The sequence below is a fragment of the Carya illinoinensis genome, chromosome 5 (assembly GCF_018687715.1).
Source record: "Carya illinoinensis cultivar Pawnee chromosome 5, C.illinoinensisPawnee_v1, whole genome shotgun sequence".
In the NCBI taxonomy this organism is placed as follows: domain Eukaryota; kingdom Viridiplantae; phylum Streptophyta; class Magnoliopsida; order Fagales; family Juglandaceae; genus Carya; species Carya illinoinensis.
Genome location: NC_056756.1, coordinates 1,247,076 through 1,259,562, shown reverse-complemented (window position 1 = coordinate 1,259,562; position 12,487 = coordinate 1,247,076). Strand labels below are relative to the sequence as shown.

The following is a 12,487-nucleotide window of genomic DNA, read 5'->3' as shown; positions in this document are numbered from 1 at the left end:
TCATCATTCCTACACGTTATATTTATTTTATTTTATTTTTTTATTTTTTCTATAACAAACAAATGAATAATAAATAGAATAATACAATTAATTTAATAAAAATAATAAAAAATGATATTAAAATATATAAAATATACAGTATGTGATAAACATCGACAAATATATACTGTTTCACAGGAAGGCAACCAACAGAATGTTGGCATTCTGCACCAATATATAACGCGAGGTTTCAAAAAAATAGACGCAACTTTATTCCTATCGTCGAATCAGAATTTTTTCTCCTTTACCTTTCCCAATTCTCACCCAATGGTGTCGCATTAGATGTCTTCTTACAACACAAGAAATCCAGTTCTATTTGTACCTTAATTTGCTTCCTGTTAAATGAGTTCACTCATTGATCCATTTTTTCATCTTCCATATCTCCGTTGTGTTCGTATTGTGACATGGGTGCTGCCATATCTCGGCTAGCAAAGTGGCTTTTCCCCAAATGTGAAATGAGGATTCTGATGCTGGGTCTTGATGCTTCTGGGAAGACAACCATCCTTTACAAGCTCAAACTGGGTCATATTGCTACCACCATACCGACAATCGGTAACTGCCTTAGAAACTCTTACCTTAATGAAGTCTATGGAACCCTGTCTAAGGTTTTTCAATTTTTATGTTTAGCTACATCATCTCTCTCTGAAACTTCGTACACTGCACGGGCTGAAATTGATATATGAAGCATGTGCTTTGATCTAAACACTATTTTCATTGGAACTAAATGAGTTGAAATTTATTTTTGATACTTAATCTTTCTGTTGCTTAAGCCCAAGATATTTCAAAGTTTAAGCAGAATTTAACTTCGCTGCATTTTTCCATTGGCTATCTGTGATGTTTTGAAACTTTGCATAGAATTAGAAAATTATGTTGATATTTAATAATTTCCTGTTTTTTTGATATAGTATTTCACAGGCCTGCATTTGTCATGGACCAGGTTTTAATGTGGAGACTATAAAGTACAAAAATATTAGCTTCACTGTCTGGGATGTAGGAGGACAAGATAAGGTACTAGCTTGACCTCTTTCTATTTGTTGTACGGGCATAATTTCCAGAAACAGGAAAATTGATGTATCAGATTAGAGATTCGAGCATGGATTTCTGAAAAATTGCCCAACCAGTTGCATTTGCTCAACTGATCAATTGAAGAGGGGTTAAATTTGGTTATAATTCAGACAAACTTTAATCAAGCTCATCACTTTAATGTAATCAACATATTCTAAACCAATTTCGTTCTTGACAGATTCGACCTTTGTGGAAACATTACTTTCAGAATACTAGAGGATTAGTCTTTGTTGTGGACAGCAATGATAGAGAGAGAATCCCAGAAGCCCGCAATGAGCTTCATCGTATTATTGGCGAGGTTAGTAAGAGGCTAAGAGCAATGCGTTAGAATAGGATTCTATATTACCTTCGAAGTATCGTATCCGAATGCCTCTAAAGCACTGTTTGAGCACCGAGAAACTTCCAAATATAAAAAGACATCAAGTTTGTTTTGGTGCAATTAAACCTGTGCTTGGTGAATCTTTCATAATAAAATGAATAGGAAAAAAGTTATCCTTATAGAAGTATTGCATTGATCAAACCTTAATTATACGGAAGAAAGATTCATTTGTGCTCACTTTTTGCAGAATGAATTACGCAATGCCTTACTTCTTGTCTTTGCCAATAAGCAAGACCTTCCAAATTCTCTGAGTGTTTCTGAGGTTGCCGATAAACTTGGTCTACACTCACTCCATCAGCATCGTTGGTAAGCATTAGCTTTGCTTAAAACCCATTGAAAATAAAAAGAAATGGAAGTCTTTAAATCACTCATGCAATTCACTGATCTACTCTTTCAGTTTTAACGAGAATACAAGATGAAACGACCTTGACATACGTAACAAAAGCAAAAGCCAAGGACTGAGTGGTTTTGGTAAATTATATCTCTGCAGGTACATCCAGAGCACTTCTGCCGTATCTGGCCAAGGACTGTATGAAGGCCTCGAGTGGCTATCCAACAATATTCCTGTAAAATATGTAAAACAGAAACAGAGAAAAGGAAGAGAAGGAAACAGAGAATAGGAAAAGAATGAATTGAATTACTTGAATGAATACTGCTTTACATCACATCTATTTATATACACGTATTGGCATTGTAAGCTATCTGATTTTACTATATCAGATACAAGAAAAACAAGAAATGTAACTAACTTATTACATCAACTAACTTAACTGTCATATAATAGTTTCTTTATTTGATTTTAGCATTTTTGCTTCACATGATTTTAATTCTAATGCTTCAATTTGTTCTTGGATATTCCAACACCCCCCCTCAAGAGGGGAATGGATATTAATCATTCCCATCTTGCGGACTAAATGATGAAAATTAAGAGAACCAAGTGGTTTAGTTAATATGTCTGCCAGCTGATGTTTAGAAGGAATATGGATGATCTTGATCAGTCCTTCTTGTAATTTTTCTCGGACCAGATGGCAATCTAGCTGGATGTGTTTTGTCCTCTCATGTTGAACAGGATTTGATGCAATTTCAGAAGCTGGTTTGCTGTCAGTGTAAAGCAAAACAGCTTGTGGATGGGGAATATGTAAGTCAACCAGTAGATACATTAACCATTGAATTTCACATGTAGTAGAGGCTAGAGCTCTGTATTCAGACTCAGCTGAGGATCGACTAACAGTTGGTTGTTTCTTTGACTTCCATGAGATGAGAGAATCTCCAATAAACACTGTGAAACCAGTGACACTTCTTCTAGTATCAATACATCCACCCCAGTCACTGTCTGAATAAGCTTTTAAATGAAGATGAGAATCTGCAGATAAGAAAATGCCTTGTCCTGGTGTTGCTTTAATGTACCTGAGAACCCTTTCAGCAGCTTGAAGGTGCTTGGTACTCGGTTTAGCCATGAATTGGCTTAATGCTTGTACTGAATAAGATAGGTCAGGTCTGGTTATAGTGAGGTATAGTAGACGGCCAACAAGTCTTCTATATAATGCAGGATCTGGCAGAGGAGGAGATGAATCATTGACACTCAATTTTAGGGTAGATTCCATAGGAAAGGCTATAGGTTTACATCCTGAAAATCCACTGTCTTGCAAGATGTCTAAAGCATACTTGCGTTGGCACAAAGAGATGCCTTTAGCTGATCTAGCCATTTCAATCCCCAAAAAGTACTTGAGTTCCCCCAAATCTTTTATTGTAAAAGAATCATGTAGAAACTGTTTAACAGTAACTATATCATCAAGATTATTAGATGCAATGATGACATCATCAACATAAATCAAGAGTGCCACAAAACTGGTTGAATTGTGTCTGATGAACAAAGAAGAATCAGATTTTGCTTGAGTGAAGCCAAACTGTAGCAAGGATGAAGACAACTTAGAAAACCATTGTCTTGAGGCCTGTTTGAGACCATAGAGACTCTTTTTGAGTTTGCAAACTCTAGGATCAGTTGGTGAGGAGTACCCTGGTGGTAACTGCATGTAGACCTCTTCATTCAAGTCTCCATGAAGAAAAGCATTGTTTACATCAAGTTGATGTAAATGCCAATGCTTAATTGCAGCAATTGATAACAAAGTGCGTACTGTTGTCATTTTAGCCACAGGGGAGAATGTATCAAAAAAATCAAGGCCTTCTTGTTGAGTGTACCCCTTTGCCACTAATCTAGCCTTGTATCTTTCAATTGTGCCATCAGCTTTGTATTTAACACGATAAACCCACTTACATCCTATTGCAGTCTTATTTGGAGGTAGAATTGTAAGTTCCCAAGTTCTATTTAATTCAAGAGCTTTAATTTCTTCTGACATGACAGTTTGCCATTGAGGATGTGAGCTAGCTTGTTTGAAAGTTTTAGGTTCAAAGGTAGAAGATATAGTAGAAATGAAAGCTCTATGTTTAGGGGACAATTTTGTAGTGGAAAGAAAATGTGCAATAGAGTATGGCTTACCAGGAGAAGGAAGATAGCAATGGAAAGATTCCTGAGATGCTGAAGCAGGCTTGACCATATTACCACAATAGAAATTCTGCAAGTATGGGGGAGGATTCCTTATTCTTTCAGATCTTCTGGGATTTATATGTTCATGATTTATTTGAGGGATAGAAGGTATTGAAATCTGAGAGCTGGAAGGTGAATGTGAAGGTGAGACAGGAGGTGAATTGGAAGATGCTAGAATAGGAGAAGGTGAGACAGAAGGTACTGTAATTGCAGAAGGTATTGCAATGTCAGAAGGTGAAATAGTAGGTATTATATGTTCAGAATTTGAAATAGGAGGGACTGTATTGTCAGAATTTGAAATGAAAGGTGCTGCAATATCAGGAGATGAGATTGAAGGCACTGCAATATCAGGAGATGAAATGGGAGGTACTGTGAAATCATATGGTGAAGGAAAATCAGGAAATATAAAAGGTGTATGATTGGTGTTTGGTATAGAAGGAAAGATAGTTTCATGAAATACAACATTCCTGGAAATGAAGATTTTAAGAGTAAGGAGGTCAAGTACCTTATATCCTTTGATATTAGGTGGATATCCAAGGAATAGACATTTTGAGGCTCTAGGTTGAAATTTTCCTCGACTGTTTTGAATTGTGCTAGCAAAACATAAACAACCAAAGACTTTGAGGTAGTTGTATGCAGGTGGTTTTTGAAAAAGAAGAGCATAAGGTGTATTATTTCCTAATACAGATGATGGAGTTCGATTAATGAGGTGTGTGGCAGTTAACACACATTCACTCCAATATGATAAAGGTAATTTTGACTGGAAAAGGAGAGCTCTAGCTACATTTAACAGATGCTGGTGTTTTCTTTCAACTCTACCATTTTGCTCAGGAGTTTCTACACAAGATAGTTGATGGATCATGCCATATTTTTGATAAAGATTAGGCATGTTGAATTCTTGGCCATTATCTGTTCTAAGTGTCTGAATTTGAGTATTAAATTGGGTTTGAACATAAGTAATGAAATTGATGAGTAAGGATCTGGTTTCTGATTTTGTTTTCATAAGATAAAGCCAAGTGAAACGTGTATGATCATCCACAATTGTAAGGAAAAACTTGTAACCAGAATGTGAAAGAATTAAGAAGGGACCCCAGATGTCACAATGCACTAATTGAAAAGCTTTATTTGCATTGCTTTGTGATACAGGAAAAGACAATTTCTTTTGTCGAGCTAGGGGACAAATCTCACAGACATGATTGTGAGATGATTTTATACAAGGATTAAGAGAGCTAATGATTTTCAATCTGGCAGGAGAAGGATGTCCCAACCGAGAATGCCATATGTTAGGACTGATGGAAGAGGTGTTGGCCAAAAAAGAATTGGTTGAGTCATGTAATGTCTGCTGTGTGTTATGAGGAAAAATAAGGTGGTATAGGCCAGCTCTAACTTCAGCAAGCCCAATCATCTTCCATTTGTTGATATCCTGCAAGACACATTTAGATTGAAAAAGAAACAAGGCAATAGAGTTTTCTTTAGTCAATCTTGAAGCAGAGATAAGATTGATATGAAAAGAAGGGATGTAAAGAGCATTATGTAGCACTAAATCAGAAGAAAGTTTGACAGTTCCTGTAAAAATAATAGGAACAAGTTGACCATTTGGTAAATGGACTGAAGATGGTTTGGTGGGTATTTTTATTGAAGTAAAGAAGTGGGGAGAACAGATCATATGATCTGTTGCTCCACTGTCTAGTATCCATGGAGAATTCAAAGAATTAACAGTTGAACAAGCAGTGAAATGATTACCTGATGTGGAGGCAGTATTGACTGCAGAATTAGAATTGATAGGTGAAGTAGACAAGCTATTGGCAAGAGTGATCAGATTTTGTATTTGCTCTTGAGAAAAAGGCAAGTTTGGGATATTTGAATTTTGCTCCAGAGAAGATGCAATGTTTACATTGGGCAATCGTGTTGAATTGAATCTTTTTCCTCGAGGGCCTTTCCATCCTGGTGGATAACCTATGATCTGAAAGCACTTGTCTGCAAGATGTCCAGAAAAACCACAATGGGAACAAGTGATTTCAGATTTTCCTTTGAGTTTGCTGAACTTGGAAATATTGGGATAAGCTTGTCTTGGTGGTTGTGTAGCAGCCATAGCATGAGAATCAAGAGGAAGACCTACTGCATTTGTCAAAGATCTTTGGCTTTCTTCTTGGAGCAGCAAAGAAAAGACCTTCTCCATTGATGGTAAAGTAGAAAGAAGCAGTTGACTTCGAATGGCTGAATAAGAATCATGTAAACCAACCAAGAACTTCATCACATAGTCTGCTTGTTGGCGATCAGCAAGATTCTTTAAGATGGCACAAGTACAAGTGTTCATAATTCCACAAGTACATTTAGGGAGAGGGCGATAGCTAATGTATTCATCCCATAAAGTTTTGAAATCACTAAAATACTCAGTGATTGAGTTTGAGCCTTGAGAAATAGAGCTTAAAGATTTCTCTAATGTAAAAACTCGTGGGCCATCACTTCGAAGATATCTAACTTTTAGTTCATCCCAAATGTCAGATGCAGTGTTAAAATAGAGAAGACTTCCTCGAAGTTCCTTTGCAATTGAGTTCATCAACCAAGACAAAACAAGATTGTTTGCTCGCAGCCAAGCAACATGAAGTTTTGTGTTATCAGGACTAGGTTGAGGCAAACTTCCATCAATAAAAGCAAGTTTGTTCTTTACAGAAAGAGCAATCGAGATTGATCTACTCCAAGCAACATAATTTGCACCATTGAAAAAATCAGAAACAAGAAGAGCTCCAGGATTATCACTGGGATGGAGATAGTAAGGGCTGGATGAATCATCAGATGGATTCATTGAAGATGAAGATGAAAAAGAAACTGCCATATTAGCAGAGGATTCCATAGCAACAAAGAAAGCAGCAAGAAAGCTGAAAGATAGATCAAGAGAGCAGCGGAAATTTTATACTCGATGATACCATGTAAAATATGTAAAACAGAAACAGAGAAAAGGAAGAGAAGGAAACAGAGAATAGGAAAAGAATGAATTGAATTACTTGAATGAATACTGCTTTACATCACATCTATTTATATACACGTATTGACATTGTAAGCTATCTGATTTTACTATATCAGATACAAGAAAAACAAGAAATGTAACTAATTTATTACATCAACTAACTTAACTGTCATATAACAGTTTCTTTATTTGATTTTAGCATTTTTGCTTCACATGATTTTAATTCTAATGCTTCAATTTGTTCTTGGATATTCCAACAATTCCGAACAAGCTAGCTGTGTGATATAGGAGGCTCTTTCCCGATGTCTACTGCAATAATAGGACTAGTTTAAGTCATGGAAAATCCTTCCAAAGCACTGAAAAGAGAACACAATTTTCTCGAAACTCTAACTACCCAACAGAGCGTCAGTGGAGGCTTGGTAATGGTTACTCTCCCTCCCGTGCAGGGTAGTTAAAAATGTCAAGCAGCACTTGGTAGTGGAAAACCTCTGTAGTATCTATCTTCTTTTGTTTTTAATTTGGAATGAAAACCACGTCATAACTTGTACTTGTTAGATAGTTTCTGTAATCAGTCGTGAATGGAACAATCGGCCTGGGCATTGATCAACCATGAGTGAGCAGAGAAGCATGGAGGATTTCAGAACGGCTAACATGCACATTGTCTTGGAGACGTTATTGGGTTCGGTACTGTAGCGCTCGGGCTAGTTGGGCCAGATAAGTAGGTTTGATCACCTGAAAGTAAGGCCCATGTTAAATGGTTTAGCCTTATTGGCCCATATGGCAATTAACTGGGCTTACCAACGAGTCAATATGGTCGAACAGACGTGCTCTTTCGAGGTATTAAAATACAAAAATTCTATATGTAATTATTTTTGTAGATTTTTTTATTAGTTGTGTATTAAAAAAAATTAATCCAACCAGTCATATCAGTGGAGTGTACAAAAAGCACGTAAAAATTACTGTATGTAGCATTACTCATTAAAATAAGCCGTTAGTAATATCTTTGTCTGCTAACAACCCAAAATTAAAAAATATAAAAGATATTGTGGTAAGCATAAATTAAGTTTTGGGTGAAAATATATGGAGGATTCCCGTGTTTATAATACAGAACTGGAAAACAGCAGTTTCTTGGGAAAACTAATCATTATAATACTACCAGTTACGTATAAACAAAGCTGTTTGCCAGCTTGCTCTTGGTTCTCTCTTTTTCTGTTCTTTTTTTTTTTTTCTTCTCTTTCTTTCTCTTTACCAGTTAAAGAAAGCCATGAAACTTGCAGAAAGGAAATAAAAAGAAAAGAATACACTAAAAATAAGACTGTAATGGGATGAGTTTAAGCCTGACCCAAAAGGATTTATTTACACTAAAAATAACTTAATGGTCGATTCCGATCCAAGTCTCCAACAACTCAGGTAAGGGGAGGAACAGCACTTAGCGAATTACCCGAAGAATACTTGTTTCCTGGCTTCTTGTCCAGCTTCACCACTATCTGATAACTAACTACAAGTTCACAACACTTTTGGAGGGGCATATGGATATGCGTCCTTGATTTTTTGTTGCCACAAACAGATGGTAGAAAGAGGAACAATGCCATCACCCATCTTGTTCACACCAATGTTTTGAATACCGTACTAGATGCTATACCGGTCAAGACACTGAAACGAAATATTTCAATACCAGTATTGTTTTGGGATAGTCGATATATGAATAAATAATATATATAAATTATATTCTAAAATAATAGTTTATATATAAATAAATTATACATAAATATATATATTATAAATAGCCTAAACTGAATTATGAGTAAAAAATAAACTTATAGTTTAAAGAAATGAAAAAAAGAAAGAAAGTAAAAGTCGAAATAGGTCGTTACGGCCGGTACTGACTAGTATTTAGACTAATACAAAATAGATAAAATATTTATATCGGATCAGTGGCCAATACTATATATACCGACTGGTCCGGTAAGGTAATCACAACAATGGTTCACACTCATCATCATGATTCATGAATAAGGACTAAGGAGAGCTTGTGCACGGTTTCACTGATACCCTGTTACACGGAGGAGAAACCAAAAAAGATAAAAGATGACTTGGAAAGCTGCCCCTACGAGAGCATAAAAGGAAAAATGGGACTGGTTGGGGATGAGGAATAAAGCCAAGCAGCATGTTTATTTTTCCGATGTGAGTAATTATGAAGCTTGAAATGTAAGTGAAGTCCTCTTGAATCGGGACCCAGTTTGTCCACCTTCTGAGTGAAGAATACAGTATTGGATCTGGGAAGTGGCACACACAAAGTGTAAGGTCTACATCGTGTCTAATCAATGCATTTTGGACAAGGTTGGAAGCATTAAATTGATGCCCTTGGCCAGCAATATTCCATCTAGCGACATTCTTGCAATTATTTTAAAACAATTTTATAAAACAGAGGTAAGTTTTCATTTGCAGCTCTCTCTAAACAACTTTACTGCTTGCAAAAATCAACTGAAGTTCCTAGAACCTCATAGAAGTTACAAAGATCAGACACGTCCTCATTATGCGTCGAAAGTGGTCGAGTGTTGAACCAGAATTCAAAAAGGAATAGTTGAATATCGACCAAATTGCCTTACCCCACAAAACCAACTACATCACGCTACATTAACAACACGTCACATAAATAATAACACACCGACACAGCTACATCACACACCAAAAATACAACAACTGTATCAACGACTTATGTCAAAACAACTGCAGCAATAACACTTTTGCTTTTTATTACACAGCCCGTTGATTTTCTATACCTAATAAAATGAAAGGCAAAAAAGAAAGAAAAAAAAAACGTATATACTTTTAGGTTCTCTAGGCAGAAATGCCTCATGGAACCATCGCCAAACATGGGAAATATGACATTTCTGACAGCTTCAGTTGTGTTTCTCCCAGACTGTAACGAAAGATCCCAGACACATTTTTGGTACTGCGAAGATGCAGAAGTGTACGCAGAGATTCAAAACTCCCGTTTACTGGAACCTGTTCATAACTTTCTAAGCAGAAGTGTAACAAGCTTATCTTTCTATAATACTGGCTCGTATTCCAAGACATTATTAATTATGCCCTCAGGAACCCTTCACTGAGAAAATATTAATAAAAATATTTATTAATATAGATCAAATTTGTCTAGCCCAGGACAACAATAAGCCACCGAAGCTAATCAACATACAACAGAGAAAAAATTAAAAAACACGAAAGCAGTAAATTAGAGCTGACCAAGGTACATGATCCACAAATTAACGGGAGGAAAAAAAAAAAAAACTATACACATACACCAATATGACATTTGCGATATCTGTGCCTACATCTGATATTGTTCAGTTTATACAGACTTGTACTACAACTTGCTTCTATGTTAAGCTTTTCAAATTGCTTAGATGTAACGCATTATTAATTTTCTTATTCGCTCCAATAAGAAAAACAATAGAAATCTTTGACTAACATCTGTCACTTTAGGACCTCGGTTTTCCACCGTATGCTTGCTTGCAAACTGCGTAGGGTTTCTGATGAGGCAAACACAGCTGCGAAGATGTTGGACATCCCTGCAGACAATTGTCCCCCAAGCTGCCGGAAACTGGGTTGTCACTTTCAAAAAATCCAGCCGGCGGCTTCCCGATCAAGAAATTACCGTCCAAAAACAATCTCCTTAAAAACTTAGTCTTGCTGTACTCCAATGGGATCGTGCCACGTAGACGGTTGTCACGAATTGATAAAGAGGATAACAGAGGATGACCGGTGAAATTCATGGGCAAGTACCCTTCGATTTTGTTGAATCCCAGATCAACGGCCACCAGCTCGCTTTTACCACCGGCAGGTTTCAACACCTCGACACGAGTCAGGCTGTTATTGGCCAAGTCAACCTGCTGAAGTGACGGCATGAGAAAGAACCAAGCCTGTAGTGTCCCCGTGAAGGCATTTTCACTGAGTTCAATGACTTCCAACTGGGTCAGTCCGTCAAATGAGGATTTGGACAGAGACCCAGATAAAGAATTATTCTTTAGCGCGAGTTCTAGCAAGTTTGGCGGGAGTTTAGGGAGCGATCCGGAGAGTTTGTTGTAACTCAGATCGAATCGTCTCAAATTGGAGAGCGAGTTCATCGGGTTTGGTAGGAACCCGTTAAGAGAATTGTGGGAAAGGTCCAAGGATTCGAGAGATTTGAGGGAGGTAATGGAGGCGGGGAGGGAGCCAGAGAAGGAGTTCGATCGGAGGGTCAGGGTCTCGAGGTTGGAGAGGGAAGAAATGGAAGAAGGAATAGGACCAAAGAAGAAGTTGTCGGAGAGGTCGAGGATGGTGAGCTGGGAGAGATGGGAGATGAGCGGTGTGAGCGTGCCGGAGTAGCCAGCCGGGTCGAGAACGAGCTGCGTGATTCGTGTAGAGTTGGAGTTGCAGGTGAGGCCGCAGATGAATTGGGTGCGGCGAGGGACGGCACATGGATCGGTGGTGAAGTTCCAGGAGGCTAAGCAGGACCAGGGTGGGATAGAGGAAGGTTTGATCGAGGCTTTGAAGGCCTTGAGGCCGTAGATGTCAGTAGGTGACGTTAGGGCTTGGACTGGGACACTGCTGGAATGGAAGAAAGAGAAGCGGAGAAGGATAAGGAGGAGGAGGAGGCGGCGGTCGGGGACGATTCGGTTTGGCATTTTCAATTTGGAGGGAGAGGTCTGGGTTTTCTTGAAGAGAGAGACTGTATGCGAGGCAGGGATGGTGATGTAATGTGTAATACTGTATGGTGTGGAAATGTGAAGTTGGGCAGTTTGCGAGTTGGGTGGGTTCGGTCTCTGATGGAGGCTGGAGGGCACCGAATGGTACCTTGTACTGCGTTTGTGTCTTGAGATGTTTATTTACAGAGGGGTTAGGTTTGCTGATTGCTAAGGCACTTCACTCGGGAGAAAAGTCAAATCATGTGGAAGGTTTATGACTGTCTTGTCTAAGCTTTGTAATTAGCATCCAACTATTATTTTCTCTCTTTCTTTTTTTCCGCGTTATAATTCCTACTACCCCTTTTACAACCTCATTTTAAAATACACCAACTTCCTTCTATATATCGTCATATGTTTGTTGGATGGATAGACTTAATAGTATTTATGTTTGTTTCTTTCAAAATGTTAGTTTTTACTTAATTCAAATAAATAAAATCATACCCGACTTAATTCAAGGGGGAAGAAAATATATTTTTTCATCTTTACTAAAGCTACGCTTGGTACACAATTCATATTAGATGAGATGAGATGTTTTGTTAAAATTTGAATAAAATATTATTATAATATAATTTTTTAATATTAATTTTGTTTTGAAACTTGAAAAAGTTGAATTGTTTATTATATTTTATGTGAAAATTTAGAAAGATTGTAATAATTATATAAGATGAGATTAGATAGTTTTGTTTTGTATAACTAAATCAACCAGATTTGGATTTAAATTTCAAATTAATCATGATTCATGATTTTAAATTCAAGATTTTGAA

The 12,487-nt window shown here is 37.2% G+C and overlaps 2 protein-coding genes across 4 annotated transcripts; one reads left to right on the top strand and one right to left on the bottom strand.

The window, feature by feature from the left end:
* The first annotated feature begins 228 nt into the window (after positions 1 to 228).
* Positions 229 to 7,081, top strand: LOC122311742 (ADP-ribosylation factor-like). Of its 3 annotated transcripts, XM_043126391.1 has the most exons (6): positions 229 to 591; positions 977 to 1,047; positions 1,283 to 1,402; positions 1,671 to 1,789; positions 1,974 to 2,054; positions 6,964 to 7,081. In XM_043126391.1, the coding sequence occupies exons 1-6, from the start codon at positions 444 to 446 to the stop codon at positions 7,010 to 7,012; spliced, it is 588 nt and encodes a 195-aa protein (XP_042982325.1). In that variant the 5' UTR covers positions 229 to 443; the 3' UTR covers positions 7,013 to 7,081. The 3 variants fall into 3 exon arrangements, with proteins under 3 accessions (XP_042982325.1, XP_042982327.1, XP_042982324.1); XM_043126393.1 differs by lacking the exon at positions 6,964 to 7,081 and having other exon boundaries at positions 230 to 591; positions 1,881 to 2,023; XM_043126390.1 differs by lacking the exon at positions 6,964 to 7,081 and having other exon boundaries at positions 237 to 591; positions 1,974 to 2,299.
* A 3,025-nt stretch (positions 7,082 to 10,106) lies between these two features.
* On the bottom strand, positions 10,107 to 12,008 carry LOC122311723 (probable LRR receptor-like serine/threonine-protein kinase IRK). The gene has a single exon (XM_043126364.1). It carries the CDS (start codon positions 11,661 to 11,663, stop codon positions 10,479 to 10,481), a length of 1,185 nt encoding a protein of 394 aa, XP_042982298.1. The 5' UTR covers positions 11,664 to 12,008; the 3' UTR covers positions 10,107 to 10,478.
* Positions 12,009 to 12,487: the final 479 nt, after the last annotated feature.